The 22,366-nt window shown below is 45.7% G+C and overlaps 1 protein-coding gene across 3 annotated transcripts in view; it reads right to left on the minus strand.

Annotated features, from left to right (window-relative positions):
* Positions 1-22,366, minus strand: part of MTOR (mechanistic target of rapamycin kinase) — a 99,893-nt gene that overhangs the window by 22,010 nt on the left and 55,517 nt on the right. For all 3 annotated transcript variants that reach the window (XM_055001100.1, XM_055001101.1, XM_055001099.1), the window contains 7 exons: positions 17,938-18,013; positions 14,041-14,180; positions 11,433-11,533; positions 10,506-10,621; positions 6,978-7,055; positions 6,762-6,869; positions 43-168 (listed from right to left, as the gene is read on the minus strand). In XM_055001100.1, the coding sequence (XP_054857075.1) occupies positions 43-168; positions 6,762-6,869; positions 6,978-7,055; positions 10,506-10,621; positions 11,433-11,533; positions 14,041-14,180; positions 17,938-18,013 (745 nt within the window). The remainder of the gene's footprint in view (positions 1-42; positions 169-6,761; positions 6,870-6,977; positions 7,056-10,505; positions 10,622-11,432; positions 11,534-14,040; positions 14,181-17,937; positions 18,014-22,366) is intronic.

Raw genomic sequence — 22,366 nt, forward strand, 5'->3', positions numbered from 1 at the left:
ATATCTGGTTTACCAAGCAAGACAGATATCCGATGCACTTACCAGCCTCCCGCTCTTGCCACACAAACTGGCATACTTGAGCCACGTTCTCATGTCCTCGTGGGGGCTTACGACAAGGGACCGGACCATAAGTATCCTCTGCCAGTCCTCAACGATCCGCTGGCAGCCCTGGAAAAATGGAAGGGGAAACAGGACTTTTTAGTATTCGCTTGCCTTAAGAGAACATAAGAACATAAGAGAAGCCATGTTGGATCAAGCCAATGGCCCATCCAGTCCAACACTCTGTGTCACACAGTGGCCAAAAAACCAGGTGTCCTCAGGAGGTCTGCCAGTGGGGAAGGGACATTAGAAGCCCTCTCACTGATTGCCCCCCCCAGACACTAAGAATACAAAAGCCTTGTAGGCTTCTTTGCTGCTGCTGCCAAACTAAAAAGAAGCTACAAGTTTAACACCAAAGAAGAAGAAAAGGCAGCACACAACATATCGCCAGACTATGGAATATAAGAGCCAGCCGCTGTGGTGTAGCAAAGAGAGAGACTGAAGTTCAAACCCCCTGTTCCATCATGAGAAGGCTCTACCTGGAGTCAATCACTATAATTCAGACTAATTTATCGGACAAAATTACCGAGAGGACAAAATTACCGAGAGGAGGACAAGACTACACAACTACTCCAAGCTCCTGGGAGAAAGGGCAGAATGAAAAAACAAACAAAATCCCAACCCTCCTCCCAACAAACTGAGCCAAATAAATGCATTGCCACCAGGTGTTGTGTTGGTCACCTGCATGTTTTTTTTAAAAAAATATATATTGTGAAAGTACAGCTTTGGGTGAGAAACCCTTTCCATCCTATAGAGAGAACGTTGCCCTATATAACCTACTTGATTCCATTCAGATCAACAGTTTTACTGGAGTTTGCCTCCTTTTGGGATGTTTATTTAACCCCAGTGAGAACAATGGCTTTTTTGATTGTGGGCCTAAGGAATGCCTTACAGAGCAGGTGCATGAAGCACTTCCTGTACTTAAATTTAAAGCTCTTCCTGTACTTAGATTCCAAAGGTTGTATGAAGTGGCCTTCTTGCAGCAGGCGCTTGTGCCTGACTTTGAGAATGATGGCTTCTAGAGGGTACTATTTATACTAACTAGTCTTGGCCATAACAACGGGAAATGCCATGTCCAAGATCAGAGACAGCCTACATCCAATTTTCAAGCTGCCAGAGCTTGACAAGACATCATCATCCCATTATATCCTGTGTATGAGCTACCCAAAGGTAGCTCATACACATTACCACTGCTGGTGAAGATATGTTCTGACCCAGCATGTGAACTCTTGGATTGTCCCTAATCCCATCTGGAAAACATTGTTTTCCTGGGCAGAACCCATCATATTCTGTGAGTGTCCAAACTTCCACATTTAAGACTCCGCAATCTCCCAGCTCTTGAGGCTGCTGAGGCACGCTTAAGAAGGTAAAAGAAAGGGGTTCAGAGACTGGATGGCTTCTGGAAGGAGTTCCCACTGATCAGTGGGAGATGCTGCTGCAGTTCTGAGACATGCTTCTTAGTCTGGAATAAGGTAAAGAAGGGAATGAGAGCCAGATCTACAAGAGAATGACGTTCTAGCTGCTGGAGTCTTCACATACATGTGAAAGACATGGGAAAGGCAGGAACAAAGAAGAGCATCACTTGGCAAAATGGGACCATCTGCTGGTCCCAGGGTATATCTGGAAAGCACATGGTGGTGTCATCTTGCTGAAGCTCAGCAAGTCTTGGTGTGGTCAGTGGCTGGGAGCCCTCCCAGGAACTCAGCGGATGCCCTGTTGAGTTCCAGTCAAGACAGACAGAATAAAGAAACAGCAAAATGCCCTCACTGTCCCTTCCAGCCAGTTCCAATCCCAGTTTCTCCATTCCTGTCACACTCACCAATATGCCACAAATCCCCGTCCCTCCTACTTCCTCTTCCAGCTAGGGGTCTCCCTCGCTTTGGGGCTTGCCAAAGCCAGAGCCGGCATCTCTATGCTGGATGCTCTCAGCACTTAAGTGTTTTATAATGGGCACATTGAACTAGCTCCGCACTTCGTTCAACTGGGTTTTTATGTGCATTGTGAATGTGTGTCTATGCTAAGCCCACCGTAGTCTCTAGCAACAGACAGGAGAGGGGGGAGGGAAGAGAAAAAATAGAAGTTATCCTCTTTTGCAGTGAAGAAAGAACAGGGAGCACTCTGTCTCCAATGAGCTGTTACTGCTTCTGCTAATGCTGAATGAAGCTTGCTTTTCCTAAAAAGGAACTTCACTGTTTTATTAGATCATATATATACACACACATACACACACTATATATTTCACCCCGTTTGCACACCGCTCTATCCTGAATGCTTCTAACTGTGAAACAGAACTGGTCCTTTGGGACTGTTCATAGTAGCCACTGCACAGGAAACGGGGCCCAGTTCTCCAGGTTTAATGAGGTTCGTTAATGGGAAAAAGGGTAGGGCGGGGGGAGGATGAATGATCAGCCTTCTGTAAGAGGAACAGATCCAGAAATGAAGCAATAAGTACTGTGTTCACCTAAATCCCTTTCAAAACAACAAGGCAGGGGTCTGACGACATTTCCAAAAAGAACTTCACACTATTTTTGGTGCTGACCATGATCAGTGCCAGCAAAAGGTACAAAAACAAGAAGGGAGAAAAAGACCTGGGAGAGGGTTCTCTCTCGTTTGTTCTCTCACATGCTTCTTATTGAAGTGTTTTCCTGTTCCTTCTGCCGACTGTTGGCATTTCTTCTGCCTCCGTAGTGATTAGGCCACCCCATCAACAACGGGGGCACAGCTGGCTGGCAAACTTCATCAGCAGCCCAGTCTGCTTCTTCTCTACCGGAGCTGCCTGCCACAGCAGCTCACTGTCCGCTATAGTGCAGACTGGCCCTGGGGTGAATCCAGAAAATCCCTCTACTATACAGAACCTTCCAGGGGTGGGAGGGAGAAACAGCCTGCTGTCGTTGAGTGAAAGAATGGCAAGTCCAAGTCCACTTTGTGAGTGCGAAGGTGGGAAGGTGACAGGGAAAACCATCTTCTGCAACCCCACAAATGTGCAGAATTCTGCACTGAACCTAACTTCTAGGCCAGAAGCTTGGGTTCGCAATCTGTTTTTCACTGTTGTTATGAAAGGCATGTTCCTAGCCCTTGTGGTTGTGAAGACATAGATAATAATATGCAGAACATCTTCAGAGGACCAACCACCCTGAAAGGGTCAGAGGGGCAACTCCCCACAGTTCTGTTCCTGGAGTAACTGTTGCCCCTATTCTATACTCCCATTTTGTCCATACAACCACTCCATGAAGTAAGTCAGACTGACAGTGGAGCCGGCGCAAACTAATCTGGTGAGCTTTATGTTGAACAGGGGTTTGAACCCAGGAATGCCTAGGCAAAGTCCAGTACTCTAACCACTTCAGGCTCTCTAAACAAAGGCTCCTTTGCTTCTATTAGAATGTCTACCTAGCATATGCTTGACCTGGATAGCCCAGGTGAGCCTGATCTTGTCAGATCTCAGAAGCTAAGCAGGGTCGGCCTTGGTTAGTACTTGGATGGGAGACCTCCAAGGAAGACCAGGGTTGCAAAGGCAGGCCACCTCTGTTAATCTCTTGCCGTGAAAACCCCACTGGGGTCGCCATAAGTCAGCTATGACTTGATGGCACTCTCCACCACCACCTAGCATAGGCAGCTCAAAATACTGACTGCATTCAAGTACTCAAAGCATTGTGTCAGGGTGCTGAACTAGGACTGGAGGAAGAGAGGTTATAACACCCACTTCAGATATGATGCTCACAGGCTGGAGCTGGCCACTCTCTCCCAGCGTAACCGACCTGAGGTTAAAATGTAAGAGGGAGAGAAAGAACGGAACTCTGAACTGATGGTCTTCCTGGAGAAACAAAGAGACCAGAATTCCAACTGTATCCCAGGTACTCCATGTGTCTGGCTTTTTTCTTCAAATTCGGCAGAAAACTTACTGCTCCCCGACGTTCAAATAAACATTCCACCAAGTGCTCCAGTGGGCCTTTTATAATTATTAGTAACATGCTCATAAAATGTCCAAGAACTCCATGTACTGCTTCTGTGTGCCTCCCTCCCCATCTCCCCTTTTGCAGGCCCATAAACAGTTGCATCTGCAGACTTCATCCACCCTGTCGCTCTCGGCCTTTCCTCTCTGGTGGAATGTTCTCTGAGCCTTTCCAGACAGGAATGCAATATTGGAGGCAAAAAGCTTTGTCACAGCTTCCCAAACGGGGGCGAAAGGGGTGGGGTGGGGCAAAGTCCTTGGCAGTGCCAGGTAAACAGTTCTCAGACAGTGAATGGATGCACAAGCAGGAGAAAGATGAGAAGACTCTGTCTGAGAGCGGGGACACTGTGGGGGCAGCAGACAGCTGCCTACCAGGCCAGCAACTCCTGTCTGTCTCACAAGGGTCAGAAGGCAGGAGGAAGCTAAGATGGAGGGGAACTTCTTGATGGGAAATAGTAAAGAGCCCAGTAGCACTTTTAAGACTAACCAACTTTATTGTAGCATAAGCTTTCGAGAACCACAACTCTCTTCGTCAGATGTATCGTCAGAAGCATCTGACGAAGAGAGCTGCAGTTCTCGAAAGCTGATGATGCATCTGACGAAGAGAGATGTGGTTCTCGAAATCTTATGATACAATAAAGTTGGTTAGTCTTAAAGGTGCTACTGGACTCTTTACTATTTTGCGACTACAGACTAACACAGCTAACTCCTCTGGTTCTTGATGGAAGGCAGGGTTCTGGCATTACCTAGAAAAGCTATTTTGGGCAGAGGCTGAGTAAAGAGGACTACTTTGAGTAAAGACCTTGGAGGCTGAGGGTGGAAGGTCAAAAGAAGCAGGGCAAAGTAACCTCCCCCCCAGGCTCTTTGTTCTGCTTGCCTTAGGGGGCAAACACAGGGGTCTGGAACCCAAATTGGAAATGTGGTTGGAATGTTTCATTTCTCCTCAATCACTTGTACATCTGGGAATACCAAGCACCCCTATACATGCATACAATGAAAGGTCTGCGCAACCACCCCAGTCTCATTCATCCCAAGAATAAATGCAAAGTAATGCAGACATAAAATTAACACTGAACTGGGCGGCTTCTCCTCATGTGCACATTTTGAGCACTGCCTAGCCCTTAAGACGGGTCAAGTCAAACTTTTATATCACATTTAGAACACCACATTTAGAGTTGAAGACCATATATTATGTAGTGTACAGAAACCCAGTGGCACTTTTAAGACAAACCAAGTTTATTCCTGCATAAGCTTTTGTGAGACACAGCTCACTTTGTCAGATGCATATGAGAGAAGAACGGCGCCAACAGTTTGTCTTTTCTCAAGCACAGCAAACTTGACACTAAAAACAAAACAAAGAAAGAAAAACAAACTGCTAATGTTGTGCCCGGTGGGATTCCTGGAGGCATCTGGATGGTGGAAGCTGGATATGGGACAAGACCTGAAGGGTTGTCTTGAAGGGCGGTACAGAAATTGGATGTTATTAGGTTATTATTAAGACTGGGAGCCTTGCCACAATTCAGCAGAGCTTTTCCACTATTCCCCATTTCCATGCTCCTTATTTGCATTTCTAGTCAAATTCTGAATTAGTCATTGACTCTGCATTTAGGAGGCTTCGTTAGATTGCTGCAACTGTTAATGTGGATGTGGATCTGTTGAAGGTGAGCCAAAGCATGAAAGCATCATGCTTGGAAACGTTGTTACTAGCTCTCAAACTCGCTTACCCATCAATACTGGACAAAATACATGCGCATGAGAAGAGAGCACTGCTGGGTTGAGATCAAAGGAGCACCACCTAGCCCACCTGCCTGCTTCCAAAAGCGGCCAGCCTCTGTGACGCCCAGAAGCAGAACACGAAGACAATGGGCTTTCCATATTTGCTTTCCCCCTGCACCTGCTGTTTAGGGGTTCACTGCCTCTGAACATGGAGTTTCCATTTAGCTATCATTGCTCAAAGCTGCTGACTCCATGAATCTTTCTAACCCCACTTAAAGCCACCCAAGACGGCAGCCATCTCTTTTTCTTTTGTCAGTGGACTTGTAAGTTAACTGCAAAACTGCCCTAAATCCTTTATCAAACAGTCTTAATAGGTGACCATTTTAGTATTTGAGGGGAGAAAAAGTTCTTATTCTTTACTTTCTACACACCTGTCAGGTTTTTATAAGCCTCTGCCATGTCTGCCCGCTCCCTCCTCCGCATCGTATTTGAAGCAGTATTTAGGCTTGCAGGGGCCGTGCTGATTTTCCTCAGCAGGGCGTATTCTCCTGTATGCTTAAGTTTACTGCTAATTAAACTCTACACAAATTTTTCTCCCCTCAAATACTAAAATGGTCACCTATTAAGACTCAGGACAGCTTGACTCCTACATAAATTACTTAAGAAAAAAAATGGTGTTACAATGGCGTCCTTCTAACCATCTAATAAGAAAACCAGTTTTAGGTGCATATTTTTGTAGGAAGATTAAGACATTTTCACTTATTGACCATTCTCAGAAGTCTGCTGTCCAGAACTGATGAGCTACTAATTTGCAACTTGTCATTTAGCCCTAGAACTTCGTATCTTGCTTTCTCTGCCCACGCAAAGAGCAAGGAGCTGGACATGATATAAATGTTAAAAATAATAATGAAACCGAAGATGAGAAAATCCAGCCCTTCCAAAACTGTGTTTGACAACTGCTTTGGGCACACGGAGAGGGCGTGTTCAGCTATTTTACCTGCAGTCTCTCCCACCAGATCTGGCGGATGATCTCACGTCGTTCTGGTACAAGTTTATACTGGATGACTTCTTCCAACTCCGACAGCATCTGGCAGGATACCATCGCCTAAAGGAAAGAGTCAATCACATTCCATCCCAATCACCACTGTACCGAATGGCATCCTGAATGGCAGCTCAGCGCTTGAGGCCGTTGCAGGGAGGGGGCTGCACTCACCCCATATGCTCGGCTGTAGCTCTCTCCCGCCATGGCTGTCAGCTCAGCATCCAGCAGGTCTCGGGCTTTATCAATGCACTGAGGGAGAAAGGGAGAAACAGACCAAGAATTGTCGAAGGCTTTCATGGCCAGAGAACGATGGTTGTTGTAGATTTTCCGGGCTGTATTGCCGTGGTCTTGGCATTGTACTTCCTGACGTTTCGCCAGCAGCTGTGACTGGCAGCTCAGTTTGACACTGAGAGATCCCTGTCTTTCGGTGCTACACCTCTGAAGATGCCAGTCACAGCTGCTGGCGAAACGTCAGGAACTACAATGCCAAGACCACGGCAATACAGCCCGGAAAATCCACAACAACCAGACCAAGAATTCTTACCCCAAAAGGCTGCACAAATACAAGCCAGTGTTAAATTCCTGCTGCTTCTCTCATGAAGTTCAAACCGCAATTGCCCCCCCCTCAATGCTACCCTGTCTTGTCTGTCCAGCTCAGTACAGTCTGCTTGGTCCATAATCTCAGGCAGAGTAAGGGCTTTGCCAGCACCTTCACCTAAGTGGAGATGCCAAGGACAGCATGGGTACTATTGCATGAAAAAAGTCCTCTCCTACTAAGCATGACCCCTGCCCTTGCTGGGAAGGGCTGAGGCTCAGACCTCATGAACCCTGGCCAGGGATTTTATGGGACTGTGACTACTAGTATGTTAGGTTTCCCCTCTGGCCAGCCTTCTCCTGTTCCTCCCCTCTGGCTGATTCCCTGGCTCCTGGCCCCAATGCCCCCCCTTGCATCTCCTTAAGTACTTTGTCCTGAGTATCTGGTGATAACCCTGCATGCATGTGACATCTTCTGCTGGTTCAGACTTACAGCTTCTCACACCCATGGCCAGGCCCCTAAGCTTTCAGGTATTTTGGGCCCCCCCTGGCACTTCAATCTTTCACCCCTCTACAGCTGACAGGCTGACCCTGGTACGGTAGGTACTAGACTGCAGTACATAGCCCTAGATCCATTGTGAGGATCTCCTGAAGAATTCTATTCACAATTAAAAAAATATTTTTATTGCGTGAGTAGAACTCTTCAGGAAAGCACATTTTGGGGGTATAACTGTTCTATAATCTAATATTTTGAAGCGAATAAAATTGATAGGTGCACATATTGCTACAGTGCAGAGTACAAAGTGCCTTTAACCACTGGAGCTCTAGGGCGCAGGTAACAGTGTCTCAGCAAAAAAAACCCCTGATGGGCCCCTAGGCTTCAGCCTAGTCAGCTGTATGAATAATATGGCCCTATCTCACGGCTTCAGTCAGGATGTACTGCAAGAATCTGCCCTTGGCAAAGCATCACCTGTTGCACACCAATAAGTTTCCTATTTTCACAAATGAGAATTGCAGCTTGAAGGTCAGCTTTTCTTTAAATATTTCAAGCATTCACTTTCTGTCTTTCAATATAAACACAGCAGAGGCCTCAAATATGGCTGCAAGTGCTGCCATGCTATGCAACTTCTCCTTGGTAGCTGTTCAGCCCTTTCCTAGTTCTCATACTGTGAAGAGGGTTAATTGCAGAAGCCCAGTCCTTTCAAATGCCTGGCTGACTTTTCCTGTCCACATCAACAGAGATGCAGACAGACTCTGACGGGGAAGGCTGAATTCTTCTTAGTAAGAAATTCACTTCAGCACAGCATTCTAAGGTGTGTGTGTGTGGGGGGGGGGAAACAAACCCAGCAACAACATGCAGGTCTCCCCAGAGGGTAAACTGAGATGTTTCACACAGAAGGCAGTTCGTATCCACAGGAGAAGCATTTGGACAGACAGGTGAGACCTCCTATACTGGATTAGACCAAAAGGCAAATGGCCACTCTCTGTAGTGTGAGAGGATCACCTCCTGATGAGCAGGAAGAAAAACTTCACAAAAGTTAATCCCCTCCTTTTTTTAAGCCACAAATGACTAACATTACTATGTAGGCAGAAAGATTCATTTTAAAAATCTGTTGTAGAATAATAATTCTTACGGATTTAAATATTTACAAGGATGCCAGTGTTGGAAATTGCAATGTCTGGTGTACTGCAGCAGCAATGGGAAGATGAGCCTTCTATGCAGGGGGCAGCAAGGAACACTTAGTTAGGACAGTGAGAGCAGCATCTCTCTTGTTTCCTGGGGGGTCATTTCCTTGTCTTGTCTCCTATTGGGCTAAACAGGGCAATATCCTGCTTCTTCTCTCTCCTGCCTTATTCATTCTCTCTACAAGATGTAGTCAGATAGCAAGGACTCTATCCCTATCTCTCTCCTTCACTCTCAAGTATGTATTTCTTAAATAAACTTTTTGCCTCTTTAATCAGCACAGCGTGACTTCTGCTCTGTTTACCCAAAGGGGCCGCTTTTATATAAAAATTCCTGGTCTGGCTCTAAGAGCACTCATTAAGCCTAGTACGCTGTCTCCGACAGGAGATTCCTTGGAGAAGCATTCAAACAGGCTGTAGTGAGGGAACTGCAGCTGCATGAAAGAGCACCTTGCTTCACACAGAGAGGGTCCCAGATGCAATGCTAAAAGGATCTCCTATAGCAGATGTTGGTAAAGACCCCTGGTCAATCAGAGTGCTGCTGCCAATCAAAGTAGGAAACTCTGGACTAAATAGATCAGCAGTCAGACAACTTCATATGTGATGCCATTTTAAGGGATATGCTTTGCTTGCGGATGGTCCCAAATTCAATCCCTGGCAATTCTAGTTTATTGATCTCTGATAAGAGATGCTGGGGAAGTCCTTTGTCTGCCCCAAACCCAGAAGAGCCTCTGAGAGTCAGAGACAGACAATACTGACCTAGATGGACCAACAGACTGACTCATTAGAAGGCAGTATCATATGATCACCAAGGAAATCTGCAAAGAACCCCTGAGCACACCTCCCCCCTCAACCATGAAGTTGGCTTTTATGCTACTGCGTGGTTTAGGAGTTAAGAGTATCATATCTTGGAGATCCAGAACCAAATGTTCCCTCGGTCTTGACGCTCTTTGAAAAAGCAGTGGCTCCATACCAGAGCACTGCCTTGTATGAAAACTTTTCCCCGGCACCTCCATACACCAGGGAGCGTCATGATTTGAAATTGTGCCTTTCAAGTCTTAGCCTAACCCTCCAGCCAATCACAGTAGCATAATGACTTGGTTAGGGACAGGGCAAACTTTATGACCATGGCAGAGTAGCTGGTACATGCTGGGAAAGACCTTTCTGTTCGTATGACCCCAGAGAGCAGCTGCCAGTCAGAGCAGACAATACTGAGAAACTGACTTGCTGCAAAGCAACTTCATGTATTCAAGCTCTTTTCTCAGTCCTCAGTCTCCTGGTTAAGATAAACTGCCTCTAAACATGGAGGTTCAGAGAACCACAAAAACAAAAAGACAACAGGCATGGCCATGGCAAGTCAAAAGGAAACAGCTACACATGACTAAAATGAGGCAGGCTAAACGAGGACGAAATACAACGCCCATTTGCTGGAGGTGACTGAATAGCTTTCAGAAGAGCGATCATGAAGGTTCCAACACTTACCTGCTGGGCCAATGAAAAGAGGTCCTGATGCAGGGCCAGCACAGCCCGATAGAAGGCGCCGTCATGGGTATCTCTTGGAATCATGCAGGTGTATTCCTCCATGCTATCCCACTGACCTATAGGGACAGATGCAGTCCACATAAGCAGCCACAGTGGGGAAGGGTCCAATGGGATGGTCAAGCCTAGCCTAACTCTAGTCTACTTCTATCTAGCCCACCCTAACAAAGAATTATGACAGAAACCTGGCCAGCCTCTTCTTGAAGCTTCCCCAAGGGGAGGAGAATCTACCGCCTCCCCAGACTATTTCTCCTGCTCTCCTAACTAGGAAATTCATCTCCAACACTGAGATGTTGCTGGATCAGCAAAGTAACTGCTCATGACTGGTGCCCCTGGGCTGGGCAAAACTGAGCCTAAAAGCATGCTGGGGATCTTGAGACAGTGGAGGAAAGAGAGGCATGACGGCCACAACCCAACAGAGGCGTATATACCAGAGTAAAGAGTAGCCTTCAGCCTTCAATTTTATGATAGCAGAGAGACCAAAGTGTCTGACTCAGACCTGGGTTCAAATATCTGGCCTGCAATGGACTGCTTAAAAAATGTATAATTCATCACACGTTGACTGTCCTATACAGATCTTTGGAGCTTATGCGCACTGGGAGGTTTGATATTTGCCTAGGGACCTATGGCCACAGAATCAAACACACACACACAGGTTTCAGATAGGAAGGTGTGTTGGTCTGCAGGAGAACAGCAGGATTTTACTCTGGCGGCAACAAGATTTTCAGGGAACCAAATGTATCATGGAAAGCACAGCAGGCCGGCACAGTCCTCAGTGCTGGTGCATTCCAAATGTCAGCAAAAGAGATTTTCTCTCTTACACACGTTGTAAAACGGCAACAATAATAGTATGTTTCTCAGCATGGTTACCTAAACCCCAGGCAGCAGCTGCTGCCATCCGAGCCATTTTGGCTTGGGTTTCATCATTCACCAAGGTCCATTTTTCACAGCATTGTTGGTGGAGCTGACCCCTAGGAAGAAAAACATGAGCAAGTTACGTTGATGAAAATCCGCTTCCGTGGACTCCTGCTCCAGTTTGATGTCAGATTTTCAGGGCTAGGCAAGCACGTTTGGCCACCGCTTTATCATTTGCCTTGATAAGCATGAGGTTTCCCTTTTTAAGAACCCCATAGACAGATACAAGGAACAGCAAGCAGTAATCACTTTCCCTTTCAGTGGGGGATTACTGCACATACAATACAGAACAGGTTGCCCAGTGGAATTACAGCAGCTGCACAATGAATTTTCAAGACAGGCATGTCTTCAGCTAAACAAGAGCTAGCAACATTGGCTGTACTCACGGGCTTTCCTCTACAAAAGCCAAAACCTGGGCAAAGGGCTCTTCAAGCCCCAGCAACAGGGCTCCTGCACAGGGCCTGCCCTTACGCATTCCTGTTTTCTTTTGACTTAGCTTGTGCACAAGAGTGAGCGTCTAAAGCATATAATAGATCGGTGCCAAAGCTCCCCTTTTCTGAGACTTTTGGGGTCACGTTTGGTTGTTGCAAATTGCTTAACAACTTGATCTGCTGGCTTTTTCGTAGCTTTGAATCGAGATAGTGCTGCTTTTAAACATGCCATTAGCTGCTCAGAGGACCCTGTAGGTAGAAAAACAGGAGTGCAAACTCGCTGGACGATTTTCTATGCCTCTCAGCCAAATGGCTCTTCTTCCTCCTTCCTTCTTCTTCAAAGCACATCAGGATGCAGAAAGGTGCAAAAACACAGGATGAACTGGAGCCTCATGGACAGCCTCTGAGCAATCTCTATGCTGCTTGGTTTGTCTACTAACACAGTGACTTAAACGGACAAAGATTCCGCCCCCCTCCACGTGCCATCAACGTGGGTTCACTTCAGGACCCATCAAAACACAGGATCAACGACAAGAGACTTTTGCCATTTTGGCACAGCTTTCGTGGATTTGCTGGGCCCTCTGGGGAGAAACTGCACGCTGCATTACCCAGAACTTGTCTTCTCCAATTTGTCTCCAGAAAGCATAGTCATCCCCCACCCCCACACACCAAAGGCACACATTTAAAAACCTGCATGTTACAGATTGCCCAAGGGCTTTAGCCACATGAGCCTGCACAGTACACCCTGCCCAAATTTTCTTTTCCTTTTGTGTGATCCTCCTCGCAAGTCCCTCAGCAAGCTGTATCTGGCTTCCATAGGATATGGTGACAGATATTTTAACTATTCCTCACCCAAAATGTTACCCTGCTCTCTTGCAAAAGCATTCAGTGTCAAAGCAATTAGCAAATATAAGTGGAATAAACTCACAATTAATTTAAATTCATAATTATTAAAGGGTATATGGTTGGAAGGCACATGGATACAGCTGCCGTGCTTAAGCCAAGTGGATCCAAGTCTGGTTAATGCCAGAATGGGAGACACACACACACCCTCTCTTTACACTGCCTTGAGTTCCACAGGTAGGTTATCAACAAACAAGCTACAGTTAATCAGGGAAGTCCTGCACAAAAGACAAGATTTAAGCCTATCTCCCAATGCTTGGTAAGCAGCGAGCATGGAAGGCATCTCTGGGGCACAGATTCTTTAAGAAAGGTGGCAACCTATTTGTGCTCTAAGACCCGGGCACAGGCCTTACTTTAGAATGTGCACTCTAGGAGGGGCCTCCTCAGCCGATCTAAAGGCATGTGAAGGGTGTGGTTCTGTTGGTTCTCTTTGTTGGTAAAAAGTCCAGTAGCACCTTTAAGACTAACCAACTTTATTGAGGCATAAGCTTTCGAGAACTACAGCTCTCTTTGCCAGATGCATGTGGCTCTCGAAAGCTTATGCCTCAATAAAGTTGGTTAGTCTTAAAGGTGCTACTGGACTTTTTACTACTTTTCAACTACAGACTAACACGGCTGACTCCTCTGGATCTCTGCTGGTGAAGTGTTTCTTCCCATCCCTCACTTTGATTGCTTACCCTGCCCTCTCTGTTGTTCTCATGGACATTGTCCTAATTGTTACGGTTATATTATTTCTGTTGTTGCTGTCATCCGATCCAACAGCCCATGCTGAGGGACTGGTCTACCAAAACTGGTTTTAAAAATACTACTAGGTTTAATAGTTTGGGTCACAGCTTCACAAATAAAGATTGATTGCCAAGGAGAAGAAGTGGATGTCTGCGACGTAGGGAACAGTCCAGCTTTCGCGAGTTCACTTTTGTAGCTGTTGCAAGGACTCCCTCTCATCACTGGAACCACTATTCCATGCTGACTCTCACCCTGCATTCCATGTGGTGACTGGCAATCTCAGCAGCAATGATGTGCTGTCTTGGGGTCGGTAGGTACTCTGTTATCTTAGTAGCCAAATATTCTTTCTTGAGTGCAACAGACAGGCTTCCTTCAGGATCATGCACATGGACAAGTGAGTCAGAAGCGTGCAATTACTGAATTGTTTAAGTGTTGTGGAAATGGACCAAGGATGGGTGGAAGTGGGTGGCTAGAAAGACACAAGGCCCCAGGCCTCCTCTTACCATTCCCCTAGAGCTTCCAGGCAACGCATGCGCCCCAGCATCAGCTCCGGGTCATCCTTGTTTGTGTCCATCTTTTTGTCATAGGACACCAGAGCATCTTCCCACTCGTGCAGTTTCTCATACCAGGTTGCCTGGATTTCCTGTGGCAGGAAAAAAGCAAAGAATCGGATGAAACAGCAGTTTTTAATGTGAGGAGGGAGGAGGGCCTAAGACACAGAAACCTCCTCAGAAGTTGTACTGCCCCACATACATGATGCCAGTAGGTCTGTTAAGGGTATTATGGGGGAGAAGAAGAGGTGGAAAAATAAGGTTGGCCATAAATAAAAAGGGGATGAAAGAGCCTGACCAGTATTTGGCATTCTTGATTCGAAAGACTATTAACTTTTTCTTAAATAAGAGTATTAATTGCATAAATACTCTTTATTAATTGCATAAATACTTAATCATAAGTTTAAGCCTTTTTTAAAAAAAACCCTAGATGCTTCTGGAGGTGGTGGACAGTGCTGTCAGGTCATAGCTGACTTATGGTGACCCTGGTGGGGTTGTCATGGCAAGAGACTAACAGAGGTGGTTTGCCATTGCCTGTCTTTGCAATTCCGGTCTCTGCTGGAGGTCTCCCATCCAATTACTAACCAAGGCCGACTCTGCTTAGCTTCTGAGATCTGATGAGATTGGGTTTGCCTGGGCTGCCCAGGTCAGGGCCTACAAGCTTCTAACCTTAATAAATAATCTAGAGTGCAAAACTAGCTTGCCGGTGAAGATCTGCCTATCAAGCCTGCTCTCTGTGCCCCACCTTCCGAAGTGAAGCAGGTGGCAGCTTAGAGACAGGGCACTTTCTGTAATGGCACCTCACCTCTGGAATGCCCTCCCCCTTGAGGCTCACCTGGACCCTACTTTGCTTTCTTTTAGGCACCAGGCCAAAACACATCTTTTTACCCAGGCCTTTCATCAGAGGTCTTAGCTTACCAACTTTTAAAATGGCCTGCTTCTGTTTTATGGGTAGTTTTTACACTGTTTATGCCCCAGAGCTTATTTTTATATTGTTACATGGTTTTAACTGTAACCTGCCTTCAGCAGGACTCTGAAGAGGCGACACAGAAATATCCTAATAATGAAGAGAATAGTATTGTGGTTATGTTTGGGAGGCAAAGCTGCCCTTGAAACAACAGGTTAGAGAGGCAAAAGTTTAAAATTTTGTGGATAAATATGGATAATATATTACCTGAAGAAGAGAGCTGTGACTCACAAAAACTCATACCCTACTGGACTCTTGCTTTTTTCTACAGCTACAGACTAACATGGCTACCCATGACTACACAGACTAACACGGCTTCTGGCATCTGACTGAGTGGGCTGTGGTTCATGAATATTAACCTGCACAAGAGCTCTGCTTTTCAAATCAGGACCTATTGCTTATTCCGTCCCATAGGACAGTTGCTGCTAGGTCTATGGCCTTCTCAGTGGCTACTCCTGTTTTAGAGAATTCATCAGCTTTAAGAAGACTTCCACTTTGTTGAGACTGCACAAGCTGTGCCAGGCAGAATTATTCAGAAGGGCTGAACGCTACTACCAAATTTTTAATTACACGCGTTTGTTATTTTTAATGGATTTTTAAATTGTATACTTCTATCATCGTTGTAATTGCCCTGAGATTAGTTCTGGAGAAAAATGCTCTAAGTAAACAAACATATAAACAAAGTGCCACAAAACTTTCTTGTTTAGATTTAAATTCAAATTGCAACTGGTCTCATCAGGCTCAGAATTTGGGTATCTGACAGCAGCCAGCCAGACTGCAATAGCAATACCAATTCCAGCATCTGCCTAGCAGAAATGCAGTCCCTATGAATACTGAGGCTGTGCTTCTAGCTCTCAACAACAGCAATAATAATAGCCAGCCACATACTAAGCTGATACCTCACTGACTCCTAGATTCTTGGATAAAGTCCAAGTTGGTAATTGTCTCTCCCCCCCCCCCAAATCCAGCCCAAACATCTAGGGGACTGTGATAACACCACATAACAACAATAATATTCAAATTGAACTTCAGAGTAAATCCTGTAAGGTTGGTGATATGTTTTCTCAACGAGTTGAGGGCAGTTTGAAGGAAGGAATCTCCACACTTGATAGGAACACATCTTACTTTTTGCCTCTAGTAAGGTTTGTGTATTGTTTCAAAGAACGGCCAAACATTTTTGTCCAGACGTAATGCTGAGAGGAGAGCAACAGGTGTCTGCACCAAGGGAAGCAACTGTCTCTCGTAACAGCTTTCAATTCCCAGCTCCAAGTCTGCTTACTGTTATTGCAGATGTGTGGGGAGGTGGGGGCAGGCACAGAGGTGCTGAGGTTAGGAAGTGGTCGCATGCACAAGCTCCTGACAGAGATAAGATCTGGATAGGAGACTTGCTGGTGCACAGATCTCTCACACACAGTGCCATCCTCAAGCTACATCTTCTAAGTCCACTGAAGTCACTGGGCATGGAAAGATGTCAGTCTGCTTAAGACTGCACATAATCAATCTGACGAAGAGAGCTGTGGTTCTCGAAAGCTTATGCTACAGTAAAGTTGGTTAGTCTTAAAGGTGCTACTGGACTCTTTGCTATTTTGCTACTACGGACTCACACGGCTCACTCCTCTGGATCCATAATCAATCTGTGAGACTAGCTATCATGCCTAAACAGCTACTGAAAAAAATCATCTTCTTCTTCTTCTTGGAACGTTGTGCTTTAGGCCATGGTGACCTCATATGGCAACGAACACCACATGCCAATTATGCTTAGCGTGAAAAACGATGGTGGGAGACCACTGTGAGAGAAGCAGAACATCCCCCTCTTTGCCGGATCCCCCACCAGCTCCAAAACCCGAGTCACATCAATACATTCAAACAAAAGCAGCAGGGATGAAGCTTGGGAATGACAAAGCTAATGGCCAAGCCTGCAGTGATGTGGTCTGACTGGAGTTGGGACACTATGCAGCAGGGATGGATTCTGAAAGCCTTATAACGGCCTTAGCCCCCGACTCTTCAAAAGACATTTTTTTTAAAAAGTGCCAACTGAGCACGGCATTCGAGCTGGCCACTTTTTCTCCAACTGCTTGCTTCTTTACGTAGTCTCCGCTTCAAGGTATTAATAAAAGTAATAAAACGGCACTTGGAATCCTTCTAGATTTTCTGTTTCCCTGCCCCTCAACTTGGGCTCCAGGCCAATGTTCTTTTCTGCTCAGCCCTTGGCAGTTCTTGCCGCGACGTATGCCAAGCAGCGGATTTTTTGATGGCCTGCAGGCTGGATAAAGCTACACACAGCATCAGTGCCCTCCACGTGAGAAGTTACAGCTCCGGCCTGGAAATAGTTCCCTCTGCGTCTCCACAGGAAGGCTGCTTCGAAGCTCGTGCAAGTCCAAAGGAAAGAGAACTTGCGGGGACCCGCTCAGGTTCATTAAAGGAAAAAAAGTTTGGTCATCATCAACTGCAATGGGACAGGAACCCTCGAAGTGCCAAAGACAGGTGAATTGCAAGGGAACTGCTGCGTGTAGATCGCAGTCTCCACAACTGCAGGGCAAAACAGTTTCGTACAGAAACAAAAAGCAGCCTAAATGATGAATCCCAACTCAACCCACTCCATTAATGGTTCATCGCCAATCTACAGTACACTTAGGAAAACTGGTTTCCAAAAGAAAGGATTGAAAGACCTGATTGATAACTAGAAAAAAGTGTCACTGCCTGATGGGCACTACAATGGTCTCTTAACACCCACTGGACAGAGTAATGTGCAAATCTATTTTGGCACAACTGCCAGGAAATATGCCTTAATTCAGACCTTTCCTGTTCTATGAAGTCCCTGGCACCAGGAAGGGCTGCGCACTCACTCTCATTCAAGACAAGGCAAAAGAGAGATTACTCACCAGCTCCCCAAAGTGTTTCATGGCATATTCCAGTACCCCAGATGCTGCCTCAGGCTGTTGCAGTTTATTGTTAATGCTGGGAATGGAAAAGAAGAAGAACAAAAAGAACAACATTTAAGGCGTTCGATGTCTACTAAGATACTGGTGAACAATACAGCCAGTTTGGTGTAGTGGGTAAGAGCGGCAGGACTCTAATCTGGAGAGCCAGGTTTGATCCCTCACTCCTCCACTTAAAGCCAGCTGGGTGACCTTGGGTCAGGCACAGCTTCTAGGAGCTCTCTCAGCCCCACTTACCTCACAGGGTTTTTGTTGTTGTGGGGATAATAATTACACACTTTGTAGACCGCTCTAAGTGGGCACTCAGCTGTCCTGAAGGGTGGTATATAAATCAAATGTTGTTGTTGTTGTTGTTGTTACCTACTAAGTACAGTAAGCCCAGTCTGTGTTATTCTCTCTCATACTAGAATTCGTAGTTTGAGTAAACTGAAGAAGAAATAGCCAGCTGGCGATGTTTGATGTGTGTTATAGTGTATTTAACACTATAAAAGCAAACTGCACAGGGCTATTGTTTACATCACCAAGTTTCAATGAGAAGATCAATTCTGGTAGACAAAGAGCTTCCCTGAAGAACAGCCTGACCGCCTCTGCAGACCTTTCCTTGCCCTAGGCACCTGCTGAAAAGCACTGGGAGTACCAATGTACTCAGCTAATGCAAACCACTATGAGGAAGCCCCGAAGACTTGACCAGCGCTCCATAGGGCCTAGTACCCACCCACCCCAAATCCATCATGTAAGAGATCTGCAAGTAAACGTGCAGGGCTTCCTTGGCAGACAAACCACCATGGAAAGCATTCCCGAAAGACAGAAGGCATGGGTGAACATCGCTGTGCAGTGACGGGTATTCGTGGACAACTGCTGCAACCCTCAGGTGGCTTCTGAAGATGAGAAGCCAATGCTGGGCATTCAGATATGGCTGGTACCCATTTACAGCAGGACTCTCCTGTCCCTTTGCTTTAGCTACTTTCCCAGACAGCAACCAGCCTGTTCCCCAAATGCTGCTTCTGCTGCTGCCATGTGATTTCACAGAGGGACTGGCAAGGGAGTTCACCAAGGCTCACATGTGTTATTTTATTCTGTTTTAATTTCCTCCGAGCTGCTTTCCCCTTAATCTAGAGCTTCCTCCCCTCAGCATGTTCGTCCTCCTGATCACCCACGCATGCAAGCCCTTTTAGCTATCAAAATACCAGCCATGAATGTTTTAGGCTTCCTTTGATGGGCTGAAGCACCATTTGCCCCTACTTTTTTTTAGAAAGGCAGCAAATTCCAAAGAAGAATTAGAAGCTTTAGCACTCTCAAGCTAAATTCCCATATGGTCGGAAAAGGAAATTAACACTTTATAACAGAAGGCTCAATTGCATAATCTGCTATTCACCTGGAGAAAGTAGCAAGTTCCCCCAGATGTGTGGCATAGTAGCAAGTAACACCCCTTGTTAGTCTCTCCTAAACACTACAGTCTTCTCACAATGGTGCCCACTCCCCATTCTCTACACTAGTGGCTTTCAAAGTATGTTCCTGGGGCTTTCGGGCTGCCCAGAAACTGAAGGAAATCAGTAGTGCAAATTACTAGAAAGAACAGAAAGGGAAAACTATGAATGCTAGAAACCTGGTGCTGCCTGTGCGTTCAACCAAATCTGCAGCCAGCCACATAAACTGGGCTGGCCTAGGCTGCAGTTCCCAGACTGACCTCCTGTGGGATGGTGCTTTGCCCGTGGTGGCGTGCAGGGAGTAAAGGCGCTGGGTTTTAGTTCCCAGGGTTAGGAGTTTGAGACCCCTGGGGCTCTACACTGTGACACAAGAATGCCATTGGCCACAGTTCTTGGTGTCTGCAAGTCCCTCTCTTGGCAATGCCACAATAGCAGCATATTAACCCAGTAGAACAAAATACTTCCTCCCTTACTCTGCTGTCTTGGAGATGTGCAAGCCAAGTTGGTCCCCTGTGAACCTTGGCACACCTGTACAGCAGAGTGAAAAAGCTGTGATCCTTTGAAGAGATTCGATGTCACACTGGGTTTATGAGTTGCCAGAAAGGCTCTCATCAATGTGGGGCGGTGGGGGAGAGCTCAGTCCTCCCCACCATATGTGCCTCTTTTTCATTATGACTTTTTTTATGGGTGCCTGGGATTTTGCAAAGCTCATTTTATTGCTCCTTCTAACTCATAATTTCTCCCACAATGAATAAGAATAAAGTGTTCAAAGCAAGGCTGCAACAGTGGTTTTTCTTCCCAAACAAAAAAAGGTAGCAAAGGACCTTATTTAGAGTTCCAACCATGCTTTTCTAGTTTAGACAAAGTAACGTTCAGACAGCTTTACACATACACACAAACTCTTCAACTCTCTCGGTAAAGCAGTGTGTTGATCATAGTGCAGATATCCCAGAATACAACTGCTTGGGGCAACAGTGAGAGATGTTAGCTTTATGCTCTACTTATGAGTTACCTAGAGGCATCTGGTTGGCTAGAAGTGGAAACTGGACATTGGACTAGATGGACTCTTGATGTGGCCCAGCCATGTTCTTACATTCTCATGAAGTATTTTGAACACCGAAAAGAGTTCTCTATAACTCTTGACTCCATACTGATGTGTTTGTACTCAGCTGTGATTGGGATCCATACGCCAAGGTCTTGTTGGCTAAAATACCTTCCCAGAGGTTGTAGATGAAGACTGCCATCTTGGATTATACAGAAACAGGGCAGAAGGGTAACAAAAGCCAGGTTATCTGTTCTTGTTGTAAAGAGCGTTCTCCTTCTCCTCTGCCAGCCCTAGATTCCGAACGGCCTTCCAATTACGGCTAACATCAATGTTATTGACTAACAGTTGTCTCTACAACGGACTTCAGAGATAAACTTCTGGTCTTCTAGGGAGGGAGGTGGAACGCAAGCTGCTTTCTTCCCCAAGCAAGAGCTAGTCATCAGAGTGTTGTAAAATTGATAAACTGCAGTCACACTTTGCAGTCCAAAGATCTCTGTTGGCAAGCGCATCACTCCCAGCACGTCAGACAGTTAATTACTTCCAACTTTATCTCTCTTGTCAACACCTACTGACAAATTGGCCATTATCTCTTTTTTCCCTTTTCCATAATTACTGCTGCCACTGACTAGTGGGGCATCTCTCTTTCAACTTAAACAGGGGTGAACAAGATGAAATATTTTGTACTTCAAACAAGACTGAATAAGATGGAACTTGTCCTTAAACCCTGGGAAGGGAGAAAGAAGGAGACTCAATGCTTTTAACATCTTTTTTTAAAAAAACTTTTTTCTTCCCTCAGTAGACTGGAGATCAGTTAGCAATGATTGCAGTTTTTATGATAAATATTTTGGTTTGCGGAATAATTGACCCAAACGTGGCTTCAATGCAGATTCAGAAATCCACCAAGAACTTCAAATATACAAGCCCTGCTGTAATGAATGGAGAGGGTGCAAGAAATATTTGGCTGCTCTTGTGAATGTCCCTGGCATTTCATAAGCATTTGCTCGAAAGAAGTTCTCAGACTTCTGGGAAGATGCTAATCCCAAAGATGCAGAGTTAGGATGCTTCAGATCTAGCTCTGTGGGAGGGCAGGGGCAATAAGAAATGTAGTCAGCACTCTTCCTGTTCTGTATGCTAATCCATCTCATTCCGAATCAATTTTGCACATCTCTCTGGTGAAGACCCAGCTTACAAGATTAATTTGCAACCAGACAGAGAGATGCCGGGAGCAGGAAACATGAGTCAGTTGCACATCCCGCACCCCTTCCCCCTTCTGTCACATCTGAAATTGTTCTGAGGAATGTATTCAAAAGGATAAATACGGGGCATGGAACTGAATTTAAATAGAATATTAGACATCACCTGGTCAATTTTAGCAAATAATGACGGGAAAGCAAATTCCTCATTAAAAGTGCTCTGCAATTTGATCAACAAGAAAGAAGAGTCTCTTTTTAACAGTCTGTGTAAGGTGGGCTCCTCTGGGTTTCTGCTGCAACACTCACATGTTGTATGTGTGCCTGCCTTTCGTTTTGGTTTTGTAGAGAAGATCAACTATCATCGACGGCCTATTGACAGGTTATGAAACCAGGTCTACTATCAGTGACTGGAATATTTTGTTTGACAGGAGGAGGAGAGTTACTTCAAAACAATGATGTTGTCTTCTGAAATTGGAATGGTACAAAAGCAGATGGGAAAGAACACATACTTTCCTAGAAGCCTGTGACTAACTGTTTAGTCAACTGGCTTCCAAGCAGGGTTGTGGACCTTCAAAACACATTTTCAAAGATTCCAGGGGAGCATTCCCTCCATTCTCATTTCTCAGAAATTCAGTTTCTGCCTCTGTGAGCAACAGCACAGCATACTCTGGCTCTCACCCTTAATCAGATGGCCGAGCACCTGAATT

Source organism: Eublepharis macularius, chromosome 17 (assembly GCF_028583425.1).
Source record: "Eublepharis macularius isolate TG4126 chromosome 17, MPM_Emac_v1.0, whole genome shotgun sequence".
Lineage (NCBI taxonomy): Eukaryota > Metazoa > Chordata > Lepidosauria > Squamata > Eublepharidae > Eublepharis > Eublepharis macularius.